Source organism: Ranitomeya variabilis, chromosome 2, assembly GCF_051348905.1.
Source record: "Ranitomeya variabilis isolate aRanVar5 chromosome 2, aRanVar5.hap1, whole genome shotgun sequence".
Classification (NCBI taxonomy): domain Eukaryota; kingdom Metazoa; phylum Chordata; class Amphibia; order Anura; family Dendrobatidae; genus Ranitomeya; species Ranitomeya variabilis.
This window is the reverse complement of record NC_135233.1, coordinates 230,349,644-230,370,165: the sequence shown is the minus strand read 5'-3', so window position 1 is coordinate 230,370,165 and position 20,522 is coordinate 230,349,644. Positions and strand designations below refer to the sequence as shown.

The window sequence follows — 20,522 nt, the reverse complement described above, 5'->3', positions numbered from 1 at the left end:
GATCAGTGTAATATAAGTGTTGCTGTAAACTCCGCAGTAACGTACAGTAAATATGTGCCGGTTGTGGTAGTAGCGTCAGTCCGCCGTTTGTCCGGTTACTTTGTGACCGCAGCTGCTCACGAGGAGGGGACTCTATCCAAAATCCATTCCTGCCATTCTGTGGTAGCCACGTGGTGAAATTCAGCCAATCAGAATAAGAGAACATCCTCTGGCTGATGCATGCGTCAATCATCTTTTCACGGAGGCGGAGTTTCCTGGGGGCTAACCCGGAAGTGGTTGCAAAGGCTGTTAGATGCTGCACGCTGGTGAGTAATGTACTGACTGTGACGTCACCAGTGTACATATATACAGGAGTGTAACTGGTGAGTGTGTGCTGGCTGTGGTGTCACCAGTGTACATATGTACAGGAGTGTGACTGGTGAGTCGAGTGTGTGCTGGCTGTGACGTCACGAGTGTACATATACACAGGAGTGTGACTGGTGAGTGTGTGGAGTGTGTGCTGGCTGTGGTGTCACCAGTGTACATATATACAGGAGTGTAACTGGTGAGTGTGTGCTGGCTGTGACGTCACCAGTGTACATATATACAGGAGTGTAACTGGTGAGTGTGTGCTGGCTGTGACGTCACCAGTGTACATATATACAGGAGTGTAACTGGTGAGTGTGTGCTGGCTGTGACATCACCAGTGTACATATGTACAGGAGTGTAACTGGTGAGTGTGTGCTGGCTGTGGTGTCACCAGTGTACATATGTACAGGAGTGTAACTGGTGAGTGTGTGCTGGCTGTGACATCACCAGTGTACATATGTACAGGAGTGTAACTGGTGAGTGTGTGCTGGCTGTGACGTCACCAGTGTACATATGTACAGGAGTGTAACTGGTGAGTGTGTGCTGGCTGTGATGTCACGAGTGTACATATGTACAGGAGTGTAACTGGTGAGTGTGTGCTGGCTGTGATGTCACGAGTGTACATATATACAGGAGTGTGACTGGTGAGTGTGTGCTGGCTGTGACGTCACCAGTGTACATATATACAGGAGTGTGACTGGTGAGTGTGTGCTGGCTGTGACGTCACCAGTGTACATATGTACAGGAGTGTAACTGGTGAGTGTGTGCTGGCTGTGATGTCACGAGTGTACATATATACAGGAGTGTAACTGGTGAGTGTGTGCTGGCTGTGGTGTCACCAGGGTACATATATACAGGAGTGTGACTGGTGAGTGTGTGCTGGCTGTGACGTCACCAGTGTACATATGTACAGGAGTGTAACTGGTGAGTGTGTGCTGGCTGTGATGTCACGAGTGTACATATGTACGGGAGTGTAACTGGTGAGTGTGTGCTGGCTGTGATGTCACGAGTGTACATATATACAGGAGTGTGACTGGTGAGTGTGTGCTGGCTGTGACGTCACCAGTGTACATATACACAGGAGTGTGACTGGTGAGTGCGTGCTGGCTGTGACGTCACCAGTGTACATATATACAGGAGTGTGACTGGTGAGTGTGTGCTGGCTGTGGTGTCACCAGGGTACATATATACAGGAGTGTAACTGGTGAGTGTGTGCTGGCTGTGACGTCACCAGTGTACATACATACAGGAGTGTAAATGCTGGTGAGTGTGTGTGGGATATGACATCATGTTTGTATTAGTGTAACCGCTGTCTGTTATCTGTGTGTGACATCATCACTGTAACTCCTATAGTGTGCTGTGGAGTTGGAGTCGGTATAAAATGGACCGACTCCTAAAATATATATTATATTGGGTACAGTAGTACAATGCAGGATGTGCTGTAAATGTTTTCATGAGAATTTAGGAAAGTTAAAAAATACATTATAAATGTCTGTTCTGTTCCCTAAGGATCTGCGCTTTTAGAGGAGATGAATCTGTGCTGCACTTTATGTACATGCTCAGTAGTGACCAGAGCTGTGGGGTCGGAGTCTGAAGTTTGGCTTACTGACTCCACAGCTCTTCTCTGTATGCTGGAGTGTCTCCCTGTGTGTGACGTCATTTTGCATTGTATGGAGTATTAGTCTCCGTATGCTGGAGAGTGACGTCATCCTTGGACGTAATAAGCCATATTATATCTGTTGTGATGACATCATCCCTGCACATTACATGCAGAGATATAACCTGTCTGATGCCGGATTGCAGGATGAGGCTGTGTCTTCCTGGCTGCGGTATTAGGAAGTGATGTGGAGAGCTGGCGATGGCAGTCTGCTGCAGGAGCCAGACGTTACAGGTGATGGACACAGAGTACAGCGCTGATGCCGCCGAGTGGTGCCCCCTGGATGATTGGGGCACGGTGCTGGCCTGTGGCACGTATCAGCTGAAGAAAGCGGAGAGTGATGTGAGTGTGAGAGAATCCTTGGCCGATATACAAGCTGCGGCCATGTAACTGTACATTAATTGGGGCAGTCATGTGGTATGACCCTTCCTATAAACATATATGCCTTTTTATGTCCATGTAATTCCCCTGTAGCAGTGCTTCCCTGTATGTTACTCATTCCACACTTCTCTCTTTTCCCCAGCTCAGTGGACAGGACAGCGATGATCCCCACCTGCGGCTCGGACGTCTTTACCTCTATAACTATGACCCCCACCAGCTATTTTCTCCGGTGTCTGAAGTTCAGAAGATTGAAACTGCTGCCATACTGGACATGAAATGGTGAGCTGCAGTCATCTCCTCTAAGGATCCAATCTGCTACTTGTATAGTAACGTTGATGAGGTTGTCAGCTGTTCACTGACAACAAGCAGAGCGTTCCTTCTACTATGCTCAGTAAGTAGAACTCGTAATCTGATTTTATGTGAACCGTCTGCCATTCTGTTTCTGCTTCTTAGGTGCCACATTCCACTCTCGAATAGCCCCATACTGGGTATAGCCAATGCCAAGGGCAGCGTGGAGCTGTACACGTTACAAGGCAACAGGGTAAGTGCCGAATGGTGAGAGAAGTCGGAACAGACTGCCAGGTATCCACTGGTTCCCGTCAGTGGTTTGTCTCTAGTATTAAGTAACAATAAATCTAACAGGTACTTATTGGTAATAGATTATAAGGTCATATATAAATCAGAATAATACTGAAAGGCCCATCAGCCATTCCACAATTAATACATTCAAACGAAAAAACGGAGTAAAATTATTACAAATAGTAAATATTTAATTGATGTACATGCAAACTAAACACACAGAAATGGGGAGTATGTAGGATAATAAAACCCAGTACACTGGCTACCAGATAACAAGGTTATGAGGCGAGATGCGTATATAAAGGAAATCACACATGTAGTGTTTGGATATGTTTGTTACTATAGCTCGGCTCCATTGAAGTGATTGGGACTGGGATGCAATACCACACATAACCTGTGGACAGGTGTGGTGCTGTTTTTGGCCATGTTTTTCTTACCTCCTCTCCTTAGTGACTGTGTGTTCCTCCAGTAGGAAAGCTCCAGAGTGCAGCCTGTGTGCAGTGTGGATTTAGGTGACGAGTGTCTGGCTCTATCCCTAGACTGGTCCACGGGAAGAAGAGAAAGGTGCGAACCAGCCCCCTATGTACCCTGCAGGTAATCATCGGTGACTTGCTTTGCTCCTAATGAGTATCTTTTTTTTTTTTCTGCAGCTCTTCTCCTGTGAAGATCGTCTGCAGCGACTCTCGGGGTCGGCTCAGTCTGCTGCAGGTGGAGGAGTCTGCGGCCTCAGTAGATGTTGTGTGTCAGTGGAAGGCGCATGGATTTGAGGCCTGGATCGTTGCCTTCAACTACTGGAACTGTGACATGATGTACTCGGGTAGCCTGACTTAAGGACAAGTGACTGATATATCCATCCCTATGACCTCGGGGGAACTGACGTCTGTCTCTGATTACAGGGGGAGATGACTGCCTGCTGAAGGGATGGGACATAAGATCTCCACAAGACAGCCCCATATTTACCAGCAAAAGGTAGGAGACCTCCCCCCCAAATAGTGCGACCGTATGTCCAATGTAGCATCTCTGTTCTTGGGATTCCTGGTCCACACAGTGGTGGATCCACATGAAAGACTGAGGTTCAAACCACGGGCAGTATGAATCAGAGCCAGGTACATTTTCTGAAATTCCTTGGTATTGCAGAGTAAATATACATTGATTTTCAGGCTGAGGGTGAGACCAGTATGATGCTGCCCCCGTCTGCCTCTTCCCTTTGCGGCTACAGGTGATTGACAGGTCTATGTGTACATAGGGACAGACTTGTCAGTCACTTCTAGCAGTGCTAGGAAGCCCCGAGTTGGGGCGGCTTTGGACTGGTCTCATCCCCGGTCAGATTTTCCAACTATATTCTCTTTGACACGCTGGAGAATTTCAAAGAATGTAATATATGGCTGCAATTGTGCACGCAGGCTGTGAATCCTGCTGCCTCTGGTTTGGGCATCATGAATTCGATGATAGGTTCAATTTTCATTATAGATTGATAATCTTTTTTTTTTTTTTTTTTTTCTTTCTTTAAAACCACCAGGCATTCGATGGGAGTATGCAGCATCCAGAGTCACCCTCAGCGGGAGCATGTCTTGGCCACTGGAAGGTGAACAATTGATTATTACAGACTTTGTGCATTTCTTATACCACTATGCATCTCCACTGGAGGGTGTAATGATGGGCGGAAAAAGAAAACCCAGCCCCATCTGCTCTCCAGTGGGAGGTATTCTGTAATACTCATACTGGACCAGCAGATGGTCCAGTTTGAGCATAAATTGTTTATCGTAACTCAAATCCAGCAGGGATGACTTCATCATTGTATTCACTCACTGACTGTATTCTTGAAGACTTATTATTTGTTAGTTGGAACACCAGATTAGACCACATCCCAAAATGTAAAAAGACCTTAGAGCTCTATACTGATTTTCATTTTCAAATCACACCCTTAAATTCATTTAGATCCTAGATCAGACTCCTCAAATCCAGATCCTTATAATATATAATCCCCAGACCAGAACAACTAAAATGAAATCAGACCCCAAACCTTTATCATTAACACCATTTATCAGACTCCAGATTAGACAAAAATCAAACAAACTGAATCCTTACCGCTCACAGGTCTTCTTGGCTTGGAGGAGCTGCCTTCCATAAAAACCTCCATCAGCTGGCCAATACGAAGATCATGTGCATAGTGCCTGGCAGTGGGTCAGCTCCTTCCTAGATGCACTGCGGGGTCTGAACTGCTGACGTCCCCAGTGTCCAGAGTACTCATGGCATATTGGATGTAAAGGAAGAAACTGTGTGACTTGTAAGACGAGGTCTCTCATTGTGGAGCTCTGTCCGTGTCTGACTGTCAGGAAATATGACGTATTTGATCCTATATTATCACGCACACTGAGCTCTGCTACATCCATTAGGTCTGTGTAAGACATACTTCAGCTATGGTTCCCCCCCCCCCACAGCCCCTCCTTCTTCTTCTCCCTGCCTAGATAGCTCTCCTCACTCTGTCTGTGTAATTCTAAACCACTTATTCCCCCTCCCTCAAGAATGTGTTGGTTAGGAGAAACCACTTCTATGTTTGCAGCCATGTGCTTCCATTTGTGTATGAGTTATTCAAGATGGAATAACTCGACCCCAGGTAGTTATATAGGTGTGAAAGTTACATATTTGGGATGTGCAACAATAGAGCTACACACCAGAGCATTTCCTAATGTCCCATACCAGCAGAAACCAAGTAGTGGATTACTGCTTAACCGAGGCACATGGCCAAATCGTGTTTAGACTTAAATGAACGTTCATTTCATGCTGAGAAACATGATAATTTTGTCAGCCTTCTACGGGCTTCTCCCCACGAGTTATGGCTAATAGCTGGATTTCATAACTTTCAAAAAAGGGGAGTATCCAGCCCCTCAGTGATGTCACGAGCAGAGGGTATAAGAGATTCAGCGTCATTTTAGGAGTGTCTTTGCCCAGGAAGTCAGCCAGCAGAAACTGTGCAATCTGCTCTGATGCATTGGGATGTGTCACCCTTCCCCCAGCTGCATGGCCTGCCATGATATGAGAGAACTGTGTTTTTCTACAACCTTAATCCCTTTTTTTTGTAATTATTCTGTGCATACTATAATTGTCTCATCTTGTAATATCGTTTTTATACCTTTTGTAAACCCTGCCTATTTCTTTTTGGAGAAAAAGTTATATTTACTAGCTTCGTTTTCCTTGCTCTAAAACATACCTCCAACGTCCTCTAAAGTAAATTACGCTACTGATTGGGTTGGCTCCTGACCCGCTATTAATCATAGGAATAGGAGCTGGTGGCAGCAGAGCATACTGAGCTTGTTGGGTATAGCTGGCAGTGACGGAAAGGGGTTTATAAGAGTATTGCCCGGCTGCGACGGGGGATAGGTATATTGCCCTCGCTGCAGTGTGCCCAATAGCCAGTACACGACCGGGCAGCTTATCTGGCGACTAATTACCCTAGGCACAGTTCCCTGACTGACCTGAGGGTAAGGGGGGCGCCAGAGAACTGCAAGTTCCAAGCCGGAAGTGGGATATAAATAAATCCCTTAAAAAAGAACTGGGGCAACCAAACACCCCCGGTTCATGACTCTGACATTAAACCTGTCCCATTTTTGGTCCCCAGTTACGATGAGCACGTCCTTGTGTGGGACCTACGTCAGATGAAGCAGCCTATATCTGATACACACGTACAGGGAGGAGTCTGGAGACTTAAGTGGCACCCTACTGACAGCGCCCTCCTGCTGGCTGCTTGCATGCACAGCGGCTTTCACATTCTGGACTCGGCCTCTGGTAAGCCTGAGACTTCGGGGGTCCTGGATGGGATTATAAGCCCTTTATGATGTGTTACTGACCATACTTTGCTCCGCTCTCTAGATGGCTGTCCCATCGTCTCGTCCTATGTCCTCCACAACTCTTTGGCCTACGGTGCCGATTGGTCCAGAGTGCTTCTTCCAGACTCTTCCGTGATCCAACCAGAACCAGCTGTAGAGAAGTCAGATCCCACTGGCAGAGATGCCACAACTCAGAAACTGGAGCAGTCCATGCAGAACCTGAAGATCTTCTACGAGTCACCTACTGCCAGCTTCGACGTCGTCCTGGAGGATGATGAGGGCGGGTACATGCCAGAACCGAACAGAAATACTGACGACCGCCCTGTCATTGGGGTCTCCAAACTGGAGAAATGTGGACAACTCCAAACCAACCTACTGGCTACGTGCTCCTTCTATGACCATGTTTTACATGTTTGGCGGTGGCAGTACCAAAGACTAGACAACACAGACTGAGTGCCCATTGCCCCTCCTTTACTCAGCAGTCATTACAGTGGTCTACCTCCTGTTGATTTTTTATTTTTTATTTTAACGTTGATGCTCCCCACATTGTAGCTTCTGTAGCAAGACCTGACCTGGCTCATGTAAATGAACTGGGATCACAGTTTCTTTCCTTTTTGAAATAAGATTTAATACCAGGCACATGGCAGGATTACACCGCTACGACTGCACAAAAGGACCATCATGTATGGAGCTGACTCAGGCACTGACTGGACTTCATCGATCAGTAATTGTTCTATATATTGCAATACTCTGGTATTACAGTAAATATTCAAGTCCACTATGGAGCCTGAAAAAATAATCATTTTTTTTTCCGATTTCCCTCCCCCTTTGCTTTATCCCCATCCAAAAGTGAAATAACTTTTTTATAAAATTATTTAACTACAGTGGGTACGGAAAGTATTCAGACCCCTTTAAATTTTTCACTCTTTGTTTCATTGCAGCCATTTGGTAAATTCAAGAAAGTTCATTTTTCACATTAATGTACACTCTGCACCCCATCTTGGCTGAAAAAAACAGAAATGTAGAGATTTTTGCAAATGTATTAAAAAGAAAAACTTATATCACATGGTCATAAGTATTCAGACCCTTTGTTCAGTATTGAGTAGAAGCACCTTTTGAACTAGTACAGCCATGAGTCTTGCTGGGAATGATGCAACAAGTTTTTCACACCTGGATTTGGGGATCCTCTGCCATTCTTCCTTGCAGATCCTCTCCATTTCCATCAGGTTGGTGTACAGCCATTTTCAGGTCTTTCCAGAGATGCTCAATTGGGTTTAGGTCAGGGCTCTGGCTGGGCCGGTCAAGAATGGTCAGTTGTTCTGAAGCCACTCCTTTGTTATTTTAGCTGTGTGCTTAGGGTCATTGTCTTGTTGGAAGGTGAACCTTCGGCCAAGTCTGAGGTCCAGAGCACTCTGGAAGATGGTTTCATCCAGAATATCTCTGTACTTGACTGCATTCACGTTTCCTTCAATGACAACCAGTCCTCCTGTCCCTGCAGCTGAAAAACACCCCCATAGCCTGATGCTGCCACCACCTTGTTTCACTGTTGGGATTGTATCGGGCAGGTGATGAGCAGTGCCTGGTTTTCTACACACATACCGCTTAGAATTATCAACAAAAAGGTCTATCGTCGTCTAATCAAACCTGAGCATCTTATTTCTCATAGTCTGGGAGTCCTTCATATGTTTTTTTTTTTTAGCAAACTCTATGCGGGCTTTCATATGTCTTGCACTGAGGAGAGGCATCCGTCGGGCCACTCTGCCATAATGGACCGACTGGTGGAGCGCTGCAGTGATAGTTGACTTTGTGGAACTTTCTCCCATCTCCCTACTGCATCTCTGGAGCTCAGCCACGGTGATCTTGAGGTTCTTCTTTACCTCTCTCAGCAAGGTTCTTCTCCCACAATTGTTGAACGGCCAGGTTTTGGAAGACTTCTAATGGTCCCAAACTTCTTCCATTTAAGGATTATGGAGGCCACTGTGCTCTTAGGAACCTTGAGTACTGCAGAAATTCTGTTGTAACCTTGGCCAGATCTGTGTCTTGCCACAATTCTGTCTCTGAGCTCCTTGGCCAGTTCCTTTGACCTCATGATTCTCATTTGGCCTGACATGCACTGTGAGCTGTGAGGTCTTATATAGATATGTGTGTGCCTTTTCAGATCAAGTCCTATCAGTTTACTTGAGCACAGCTGGATTCCAATGAAGGAGTAGAACCATCTCAAGGAGGATCACAAGGAAATGGACAGCATGTGACTTAAATATAAGTGTCTGAGCAAAGGGTCTGAATACTTATGACCATGTGATATTTCAGTTTTTCTTTATTAAATGCAAAAATTTCTACATTTCTGTCAAGATGGGGTGCAGAGTGTACATTAATGAGAGAGCTTTTTTGAATTTACCAAATTGCTGCAATGAAAGAGTGAAAAATTTAAAGGGGTCTGAATACTTTCCGTACCCACTGTATATATAAATTCTCAAAACATTTCAGTTACACCCCTCCCCACACAAAAGGAATGCAATGAAATATGCTAAAAACATCTAATCTACCCCAAAATGCTACCACTACCAACTGAAGTTTGGCATGCAAAAAAGGCTCCCACACAGCTCTGTTGACAGAGAAAAAAAGATTTAAGGAAGCCGACTAACATGTAAAATTAGTAAAAATTAGGGTATGTTTCCACTTTCAGGATGGCCGGCGGTTTGAACGGAGCGGCAAACCCGCCCCCTTCTGTGACGCGATGATGCCGGATGTGTTCATTGCACACATCCGGCATCATCGCACCCCACACATAGGGCCCTGTGATTTACCTTGCGGCGACGCAGCGTCGCCTCAAGGTAAACGGACATGCTGCGATCTTAAAAGACGCGCCGCATGTCCGGAATCGCAGGGCCCGGCGGGTGCGTGTTACCACGCATAGTGGAGACGGGATTTCATAAAGTCCTCTCCACTATGCTGTAACATCAGGACGCTGCGTGTTTGACGCTGCGGCTCTGCGCAGGGTCAAACACGCAGCTTTTCCTGAACGTGGACACATACCCTTAGTCTTTCGTAAACCTAATAAAGTGTTAAAGAAAAATGAAAAAATTGCTATTCTATATCCCCAAAATGTAATCAATTAAAAACGTCAGCCAGCTCATCATACAAAAGGCAATCTCTCTCACATCTGTATACAGTGTCTCAAAAAATGACAACACAGACCAAATGTTTTTTGTTTTTTTTTAAGTTCTAAAAATATTTTTTTAAACTACTAAATATAACCCAAAACTATAGGTTTGGTCTTGCAGTAATCGTCCTGAGAATCATATTACCAGGTAATTTTTATTGCACCTTATTCCCTGTAAAAACAAAACAATGAATTGTGGGGTTTCTTTTTGTTTTTGTTTTTTTCAGATGGCTGTGGGGACAAAAGAAGTTTTAAATCTTGGAAGGAAAAAAAACAATATTTTCCATTTAAAAAACAAAAGTTAACATTTTTCCAGTGATGAAGAAAGTACTGTATTTTGCAGATTATAAAATGCACCGGATTGCAAGATGCACATCAAATTTTGGGGAGGGAAATAGGGGAAAACGTTTTGTAATAAAATGGTGGTGCGTCGTATAGTCCGCTATTACGATAGCTTACCGGGGGTGGCGGCTGCTGTGGAGCGGGGTCCCAGTAGGCAGGGTCACTGTTTCAGGAAGCTCGAGGCGACAGGAATGGGGGAATGTTGCTGGCCCCATGGGAGGAGGGGCTGATTGGCTGTGCAGGAGCTGACATTATGTGAAAGCTCAGAGCCCCTGCACCTGAGGGGTTTTGAATGCAGTGGACTCCAGGAAAATGGAGGCAGCACATGTGCAGATTGAGATCTCAACACCAAGATCTTGTCTCACAAGACCTCAATCTGCACATGCGCCACTGGCAGTGGCTATTTTCTCAAAGTCCAACCCATGAAAAACCATGGAAAGGTCGGAGACTCCAGGCTTTCACAAAGCGGTGGAGCCCCTTCGCCGCCGAGCACCCCATACCAGCCTAGGACCCGCAGCATTGCCCTACTCCTGCCGCCGCCAGCTTCCTGTAGCAGCGACTCTGGAACCCCGCTCCACCACAGCCTGTAAGCTACATTTGGATTATAAGAATCACCTTTTTCCAAAAAAATTTTTGGGAAAAAAGTGAGTCTTCTAATCCTAAAAATAAGGTAATAATGATGTTGCTGCATTAGGCTACTTTCACATTAGCGTCGTGCACTGCACGTCGCAATGCGACTTTGCGGCGCACCGACGCATACTGTGGAAGCACTGCACAACGGGGGCAGCGGATGCTGTTTTTCAATGCATCCGCTGCCCCATTGTGAGGTGCAGGGAGGAGGGGGCGGAGTTCCGGCCGCGCATGCGCGGTCGGAAATGGCGGACACGACGCAGCCAAAAAAGTTACATGCAATGTTTTTTGGTGGCGACGGTCCGACGCAACCGTCGCACGACTGTTGCGACGTGTGGCAATGCGTCGCTAATGCAAGTCTATGGAGAAAAAATGCATCCTGCAGGCACTTTTGCAGGATGCGTTTTTTCTTCAAAACGACGCATAGCGACGTGCAGTGCACAACGCTAGTGTGAAAGTAGCCTTAGACACCACAGGGAGCAGCGTTTTATAAGAGATATAGAATAGACCCCCATGGTCAGAGGCCTCTGCACCAGCACCCATTATATGTGAAAACACAGATGTGTGCACACATGTGGTTTACTCTTTACATTGAAGAAATAAATGTCTCTGTCTTAATGAAATTCTTTTGAGTGGAATGATCCATATTTTATTATAGTAGTTCATATATAGGAGGAACAAGCTGTTTCTTCTGTATATTGATAAGAGAAAAACAATAAAAAGCCTCTTGTACGGAGCCTCGGGTGCTGTGCACACGTATTTTTGAGGTCTGCGGATTTTTCCGCAGCAGATTTGAGAAAGCCGCGGGTAAAAGGCACTGCGTTTTACCTGCAGAATTACAGCGGATTTTGTGCGGATTCCACCTTCGGTTTTACACCTGCAGATTCCTATTGAGGAGCAGGTGTAAACCGCTGCGGAATCTGCACAAAGAATTGACATGCTGCGGAATGTAAACCGCAGCGTTTCCGCGTGTTCTTTTCCGCAGCATGGGCACAGCGGTTTCTGTTTTCCATAGGTTTACATGGTACTGTAAACTCATGGAAAACTGCTGCGGATCCGCAGCAAAATCATCAACGTGTGCACATACCCTTACAAGCAGCAGATCTGCAAAACCATCCTAGAAAAAACTCTTTGAAATCATTCCTATGGGAAACTGTCCTGGTTGGTTCAAGGAAGCACCTATCACTTCTGTGAAGCTCCTCCTGATGGAGTCTGTTCCAAACCAGTCCCTATACAACCAAAAAGCTGCTAAGAATCAGAAAATTAAAGAAACTCCTCATTCACTCCATTCTCTCCCATCCACCCCAAAAAAAATTCCTGAAGCAGATTCCACTTGAGAAACGTGTCATTGTTTTAAAGCCTTGCCAACCTTTGTGTGAATATAGCCTAAGGCTCCGTTGAATTTGGAATAGCTGTGGATTTCATCTTTCGAATTGGCAGTGACTCTGCATTACGTTCACATCATCAGTCACATCTGTTTGCTGTGATGTCATATTATGATCCCTGGGACTCCCAAGAAGTAGAACAGCCAGAACAGAACTTTGAGTAGGAGTCATAGATTAAAGGGGGTTTACCAAATTCTTACCTTACAGCCTATCAATATGGTATGCGATAACTTGCTGATTGCTATGGATCTGACCCTAGGATCCCCCAAGATCATAAGAACAGTGCTCTGCTGAGCCACTTTTTGGATGGAGCAGAGGTGCATACACAATCTGCTCTCTACTTTCTATGGGACTGATAAACTCAGGTTTCTCCGACAGTCCCATAGTCAACTAAACAGAGGTCAAGTGTGTGCACCTGCACTTTATCCAAGAAGAGGCTCTGCAGAGCACTGTTGTCGGGATTGTGGGTGGTCCCAGAGGTCAGACCCGCCCAGCAAACGCCACCATTTCCCGTACTAGCAAAGTTTCTTTAAAGTGGTATTCCCATTTTATATCATCAGAATATACCATCACTAGATGATCAGGGGGTCACCCACCTAGCCAGAGTGCTGTGTCCCCTTTTGACTTTTGCAGGACAGCCAACCCCTATCATTTACAGGATTCATGAGGGTCCCAGTAATCATAAATAGGGTTGAGCGACTTTTGCTTTTTTAGGATCGTGCGAAATCGGCCGATTATTGTGAAAAGTCAGGGGGCTGACCGAAACACGAAACCCAATGCAAGTCAATGGGGATTTTTCTCTCTCTCTCTCTCTCTCCGTCTCTCCCTCCCTGCAAAGTTTGTATTTGTGTTTAACTGTGCAAATCGCTATATCCCAAACGTTAAGATGGCGGTTTTACCCCCTGTGACGCCGCACAAAGCAAGCCGGAACCTATGTCATCACGCTGCCCACACTCCTTCATTGGCTGAAAAAATGGCGGGGAAAGTGTCATATGAAACGCGACTTTGGCGCGAAGATCGCCGACCGCATGGCCCATCCCACAGTCAGGTCGGGTTTCATGAAACCCGACTTGGCTGAAAGTCGGCGACTTTTGAAAATGTCCGATCCGTTTCGCTCAACCCTAATCATAAAGTGATAGCATATCCAATTAATTCACCATCACAAGATCAGACTAACCCTTTAGGCACCACAGGCGTTCAGTTCAGTAGAACTGTGGGCGACTAAGTTGTTGCATCCATATAATAGATCCCAAAAAACAATTTGGGAGGTCAGTCTGTACGGAGGCTGTACAGTTCTTGTAAGTATGGAAGATGTTAAGAGAAGATGCTCCTCTAGTGAAGCCCTATTACGGCTCCATATAAAACATAGCCATAATACGGCGGTGTACTCCAGCCCTAATCAGACATAATAAATAACGACACACAAGCAGCGTTCAGCATTATCCATATAATTACAGCAGAGTAGCGAGGGGTCAATGTCCACCACCATCTCGGCTACTGCACATAGTTCTTCGGATACAGCTTGAATAATTTGCCCTTCTGGCTCGGCTCAAATCCGTATTTTTCCAGATTATTGGGATCGAAGCTTCCGTTGTCAATGTCCTTCTCTATGGCCGGAGCAGCAGTTTCCATGAACAGTCTCTTTGCTGTCATCTTCTCCTCAGTCCCGGCAGGAGCCTTGTATGAGACATACGGCCGCAACTTGAAGCCGCTCAGGTCAGGGACAATGAACTCCGGCACCATCTCCTTCACTTTGACGAACTTATTATTGGAGGTCAGGTACCCGACCCGCTTAGCTCCTCTTCCCCTGTTGAAGGACCTGGGTCCCATCTTGCTGGTGATTTCGGCCATTCGGTCAGAACCTCGGACAAAGCCGCGAACGAGATTCTGGAGCAGCCCCATGGTGGCTTCCTGTGGGAAAGACATCACAAGAGATCACTAAGGACGGCCACTGTGGAAAGCACCTGCAAGAAGAAGTATTAGGCCGGGATCACACACGCGAGAAATACGGCCGAGTCTCTCATGTTAATACCCGGCACTGCTGCTGTCACTCAGGAGCGGAGTGTGCAGCTCCATGTATTGCTATGTGGCCGCACGCTCCGCTCCTGAGTGCCGGCGGCAGTGCCGGGTATTAATATGCGAGACTCGGCCGTATTTCTCGCATGTGTGATCCCGGCTTTAGTCGTCTAACTACAACCCATGAAGAAGCCGTCAGCCTGCTCTAACACCCTGAATCGCGTAACCCCTGAGATACTATTCTCAGGATTGGCTTTTAAGTGGTTAACAGATGAAGGTGGCGGTCATACCAGCTCAGTAAACACACATGTGACCACTGCAGCCAATCTCTCTTCAACAATATGTGGCTGCAACCATCACTTGCCCATCTGGGGTAAAAGAAAAAATATCGAAAATGTGCAGAATCAGAATCAAAATATACCCTGTATCTAAAAAAAAGGTCCATTTTGTATATTTGGGATGCCTCTATCCGCTGCACTGGGAGCACGCTCCGATCACTCGTGTTTAACCCCCTAAATGCCACTAGCAGGTGACCATTATAGTTGTAACTCAGTACATCACAACTGGACAATATGGGGAGCAAATCCAAGAGCCAGTGCTAGATGAGAGATAAATCCCAGCGCCCCGTCCTCCGGAGCGGGACTGCGCCCCCATACGTGATGATTTTCGGGTGACACTAAACGGAACACTAACGGTTACCCTCTCACCTTCAGACAGCGCCGCCCGCACGGCACAAGGTAGCGACTGGAACGGAGTGGATTTCTTGAGGTAATGATGTCACCGGAAGGGGCGGGGCCTCCAGTACTAAAGACCCGATAGCAGGAAGCTGCTGGACTGACTCGCTGGAGAAGAGAAGCGAGAAAGCACGATGGAGCTGTGAGGAGAGGACCGAGTGGCTGCACCATGGAGCCTTGTAAGGAGAGGACCGAGGGGCTGCACCATGGAGCTGTGAGGAGAGGACCGAGGGGCTGCACCATGGAGCCTTGTAAGGAGAGGACTGAGGGGCTGCACCATGGAGCCTTGTACAAATGAGGACGCAGGACTGGTGTGAGTGTTCTGAGGATGTGTTTTGGAAAGAGGTTGAGGTTACGATCATAGGAGATCATACGTATTGGTTTGCTGCAAGGCGAATGGGGTGATGTAACTCCCTTGTAAATAAAATTTAAATTAAAAAAAAAAAAAAAGCTTACCCAAGCTCTAGAAGCACAGAATCCCTGGGACCAAATGTAAATAAAATATAAAGAAAATCCAGCTTATAGGAAATCACAATTTATTGTACAAGAGATTAAAAAATCAAGATGTACTGAATTGCAGAGACAGCAGAGCAACGCCTTTCAAACACACGAGGCCATGTGCGTCTGAAACGCGTTTCTATGCTGTCTCTGCAGTTTAGCATGTTTTCATTTTTTTATATATTTTCTAATGTAGCAATTACCATGAAGCTGGATTTTCTTTACATTTGTAAATCTCGTGTGGCTGTGTTGGCAAGTGGGGGTAATGTCACTCTCATGAGGCTGCATGTTGGTGGTGCCGTGGGGGGGTGCTTTTTTTTTTTTTTTTTTTTTTTTTTTTACTTATCACTAATGTGGCTTAGTTCTACGTATTGTTTTGTAAAGTTTGTTATAAACTTGTATGTATAAATATATTTATATTTTTCTCCTTTTTGGACTTATTTGTGTTTTTTAATAAAACTGGTTGAGAACTATGGGTTGAATTTTTATTTCTACATTTCTAAAGCTTGGGGTATGTTAACACATTGCTGCAGATAGTTTCCTAACAAACTGCAGAGTCCTCACCAGTAGACCAGCACGAAATTGTTCAGATCTCATTGACTATTTCCTGTCCTCAGCAGCATTTAACATATTTTTCTGTCAAGAAGAGGCAATATTTACCTCCAACTTTGGGAGGAAAACTTACTTTATAATAATAGTTAGGCATTGAAAACTGGGGGTCATTTGGCTAAAGTTGTGGTGGTGGGTAGGGCTGGCTCAAGTTTTTTGTGGGCCCAGGAAACGCGTAATACATCATGGCGGTGGAGCAGGGAGAGGTAAGTATTTCAACTTTGGAAGTGCTGTGATCCGGAGCAAGCAGTGGGGGCCCACTCGTTGGCACTGGCACAGGGCACCTCATAGTACGGCGGTGTGTTTGATGGCGTGTGGCGCCTCCCACCGGCAGAGACACTTTTGAGTACTATGAGGGGCCCTGTGCCAGTGATGTCACCAACGAGTAAGCCCCCGCCCACCTGATGAAGGAACCTGCACTTTCATCTGCACCTTCCTCTTTGTCCCCATGTAAGGTGGTATAGTATGCAGGAAGGGGAACCTGACTTTCAGCAGGGTCAGATTCTGGCTGTGTAGAGTGCAAGGGGAATGTAGTGGTCTGAGTCAATGTACCAGCAGACATCTAGCAGTGGCTGGGCAATGGGCAGGATCAGGAGGAAACACAGATATAGGCCTAAATAATAAAGTGGGCTAAATGCAGTTCAAAATTGGTAACAGGACTAAACTGACGGCATTGCTTTATTTAGCGGAGGACAACTGTAAGGAGTGGCAGACACAGTGAGTAGGCCCAAATAAGTAAGTAGGCTAAATGTCTGCCAAAATTTTTTTCATAAACAGGTGGCATAGCTAGGTACAGGGGTGGGCTCCTCTGCTGAGTAGCAGACAGTGATAGTAGTAGGCACAAAGTATTAACTGGTCTAAATGGAGGCCAGGGCCCCTGTATATTTTAACTATCATCTATCATTTCAACAAATCTATATTGGCAGTGCCATTGAAGGATTTAACAGCACAGACTACACAGTGGTGGAGCAGGGAGAGGTAAGTATTGCAAGTGGTAGAGCACTGTTCGAGCTGGGGGGAGAACACTCTCGTGGGCGGTGGTTTTGCACAAGGCCCCTCATATTACGACTGTGTCTCACGTTGGTTGTGCACCACCACCGTCCGAGACACTTCATTGTACTATGAGGGACCCTGTGCCAGTGCCAGAGGCTGAGTCAGCAAGGAAAGCCAAAACTTTTTCCTGCTGCTCCGGCTTTAAAAGCTGTTTTCCTATTCCCAGATAAGGGAGCCTTCGAGGCCTTGTGTAGCCAGACGATGACGCTGGCTCAACACCTCCAGCCTCAGGTGCTATTTTGCTTTTCCCACTACCACCAGATGCTCTTCCACCATTAGTACCAGCTGGCACCGACCGCCCACGGCCTCTTCCACCAGACTTCCTCATTTTTGGAAAATGTAACCAAAATAACAACCGTTATATGGTACTTTAAAACAAGGTAGAAGGTGTATATAAACTTGTTGAGAATTTAAATCTTCCTTTTTATTTTGGGGAGACTGAACCAAAACTCAGGCCCAGTGTATAACACAACACAATGTAAGTGGCAGAACGTGGCTGGCTGATATACGACAAACTAAGAGGACTGAGGTATATCCACTTTGGGAGAATTTGAATCTCACTTGATTTTTTTTTTTTTTTTGGGGGGGGGGGGGGAGACTGAACCCAAACTCAGGCCCAGTGCATAAAACAATGCAATGTAAGTGGCTGGGAGATATATGAAAAAATACAAGGACTGTAGTACAATTTCAATCTCCCTACAATGATCTCAGGACAAGTATGGCAGCAATAAAAAGGACTGCTGCACACAAGTGTGGACAAATAAACAACATAACTGCAGAAAGGAGCAACAGGATTTTTGCTTTTAAAAATGCAGTTGGTTTGCACAGCAGCGTGCAAACAGCAATGCAGCTATCAGGGAGCCTTATAAGGCAGCCTAATAAGCTACAGAGCTGATGCACAAAGATAAAGCCTCCATTGTCCCTGCTAAAAAAAGGTGGTGTTGGACAGTGGAAATCGCTACAGCACAAGTGGTTTGGGGGTTAATCTTCCCTGCCTAACTATATCCCTTCTTCTGATGAAGCTGCAGCAATCTCTTCCTATGCTACGATCGGCAGAAGTAAGATGGCGGTTGGCGTGCACGCCCCTTTATAGCCCCTGTGACGCTGTAGAAAGCAAGCCAATCACTGTCATGCCCTTCTCTAAGATGGTGGGGACCGAGATCTATGTCATCACGCTGCCCACACTCTGCTTCCTCCTTCATTGGCTGAGAAATGGCGCTGAACGCGTCAAACGAAACGCGACTTTGGAGCGAAGATCGCCGACCTCATGGCCGATCCCACACTAGGGTCGGGTTTCATGAAACTCGACTTTGCTGAAAGTCGGCGATTTTTTAATTTGTCCGATCCGTTTCGCTCAACCCTACCTGTAACCCCTTCCCTTGGTGGGAGGTGTGTGGTTAGTCAGTCCCACCCAGCTCTCCAACTAACCCTGTAAGCCTCCCTTTACAACTATACAAATATGTGTGGGACTACAGGCCCCAGAACAACATTACTGGCTTACAGCACAGACTCCCTCTGCAACACATACCAGCCATGTACAATAATGCCAGTCACTATCTCATTATGACCATTACAGTTACGCCTCCATGCGTATCGTGAGGAGCACATACAGCGCCCCCTAGCTGCACCATGGGTCACTGCATCACATACCCCCCTCTGTTCAAACTTGTGGGGTTGAACACCTGTCATACACCTCGGGTCTCGAGACAGGTCACGCACGTTACCTTGCCCTACCGGTCAAGAGAACCATCTCTGTTGGTTTTGAGCATCACACATCACACCCTTGTTAGGTTTTCTCCACCCCCAGCCATCAACATGTAAGACTTGAGCTTTGGCCCTTAAGTGACAGTTTGTCTGTGCCACCAGACCTTTAGTCACCACACTTTCCAAGTGTGCCCCTTCACGTGACCTTTCTTTCCATGGCCGCCACCCACGGTTGTTGCGGTCATGCGTCCACCGTCCAGTCGAGCCTAGTGACTGATCTGAGTCTGACCCTTCGTTACTACGTCTGCTACTGTCCATGTCCCTTAGTTTTGTACTGGGAGTAGAACTGCCACTTTCAGATACTCAACCTCCTTGTCTCTCACGTCTTTGGCGGTCAGCCATTGCTTTATTTGGAGGGTCCCTTTTGTTACTTTTTCCTTAGGTTGAAGGAGGCCGCCACCTTATGTCCTGCAGCTGTTTATTAACCTGCAGTCGGTCCAGTCTTAGCTGCTCTATTTCTTTCAGGCACTTCACCCGATATTCGAGGAGCATTCACATATATGTAAGGCCAACATTGAGCCAACAATGACAAATGGTACTTTCCCCACCAGATTTCTGGGTACTTCCACCAAGCCCAGCCGACTATGAGCTTTCCTTGCACGCTGCAGCCATCGAGCGGCTTCTTTATTCCTCAACAGGATCATCCGCTTTCTGTGGAGGTATGTAGGTGCATATCCCTCAGGATAGCCACCCACTTCACTGTGACTTCCCTAGTCGATAGTATCACCAACTGTTTAGTCTCTGGTGCGCAGTGCACCCCACACATTTTGATTGCCTTTTTAAAGGCCTCATGCACATCCTTACTGGTACATGCTTCTCGCACCTCTTCGGGTACCTCTATTGTGAAAGGTTAAACTATGCAAAATTAAAGCAGGCTTCATTTTGTGCTTTTCGACTCCATCTTGCTGTTTTGAGATAAATCGTTTTACGGGACCTTGAAGTACAAGCTGTTCTTGCATTCTTATAGGTTAAGAATTGTGAGTGTGTTCTTATTTTGATTGCTTGAAGTATAACTTCTAAGATTATGAAAAGTGCGACACAATAAACGGGGGTCAGAGATCTGCTCGATCCCCCCAGAGACATACGTCTCCGTCTGGTTATTCTCAGTTGCCGGCAACGCCCTGTGGATCAATTTGAAAATCACTGTCAACCATGAAGGGTCACTTCAGATCCTCCCTCAATACTATCATGCACTTGAAGAGCGAAGACTCACTCTCCTCATGGATGGACGGCTCCCGCTTTGCCTCAAACATTTCCATCAAGACATCTGCCATGACTGCGTGACTGTCTTGTTCTGCTTTTGGCGCCAACTCTTCCTCAGTTTTGTCTTCTGCATGAGCCTTCGCCAAGATGGGAATTGGCAGCTCTGCTTCGTTACCACCTCTTTCTCTTGTAGAGGACTTCTTAATGCTTCTCTGAGCACTTCCACATCTTCCCTTAGGGCCTTGGTTACAGTTTGCCACATTGACAGGTGACCTCTGAGCTTAGACACCTCTTTCTCCAAGCCACCCATTTGGCCCTCAGCAGCCTGTCTCC

General features: G+C 46.3%; 2 protein-coding genes across 3 annotated transcripts; one reads left to right on the top strand and one right to left on the bottom strand.

Annotated features, from left to right (window-relative positions):
• The first annotated feature begins 206 nt into the window (after positions 1-206).
• Positions 207-7,573, top strand: DPH7 (diphthamide biosynthesis 7). Its single transcript, XM_077283924.1, has 10 exons — positions 207-305; positions 2,152-2,347; positions 2,529-2,665; positions 2,840-2,927; positions 3,438-3,529; positions 3,616-3,782; positions 3,862-3,934; positions 4,485-4,550; positions 6,585-6,751; positions 6,836-7,573. Exons 2-10 carry the CDS (start codon positions 2,207-2,209, stop codon positions 7,243-7,245), a joined length of 1,341 nt encoding a protein of 446 aa, XP_077140039.1. The 5' UTR covers positions 207-305; positions 2,152-2,206; the 3' UTR covers positions 7,246-7,573.
• A 6,171-nt stretch (positions 7,574-13,744) lies between these two features.
• Positions 13,745-15,191, bottom strand: MRPL41 (mitochondrial ribosomal protein L41). Of its 2 annotated transcripts, none has more exons than XM_077283926.1 (2): positions 15,036-15,191; positions 13,745-14,223 (listed from the first exon to the last, which is right to left on the bottom strand). In XM_077283926.1, the coding sequence occupies exon 2, from the start codon at positions 14,212-14,214 to the stop codon at positions 13,807-13,809; it is 408 nt and encodes a 135-aa protein (XP_077140041.1). In that variant the 5' UTR covers positions 14,215-14,223; positions 15,036-15,191; the 3' UTR covers positions 13,745-13,806. The 2 variants fall into 2 exon arrangements, with proteins under 2 accessions (XP_077140041.1, XP_077140042.1); XM_077283927.1 differs by lacking the exon at positions 15,036-15,191 and adding an exon at positions 14,750-14,985.
• Between the last annotated feature and the right edge of the window lie 5,331 nt (positions 15,192-20,522).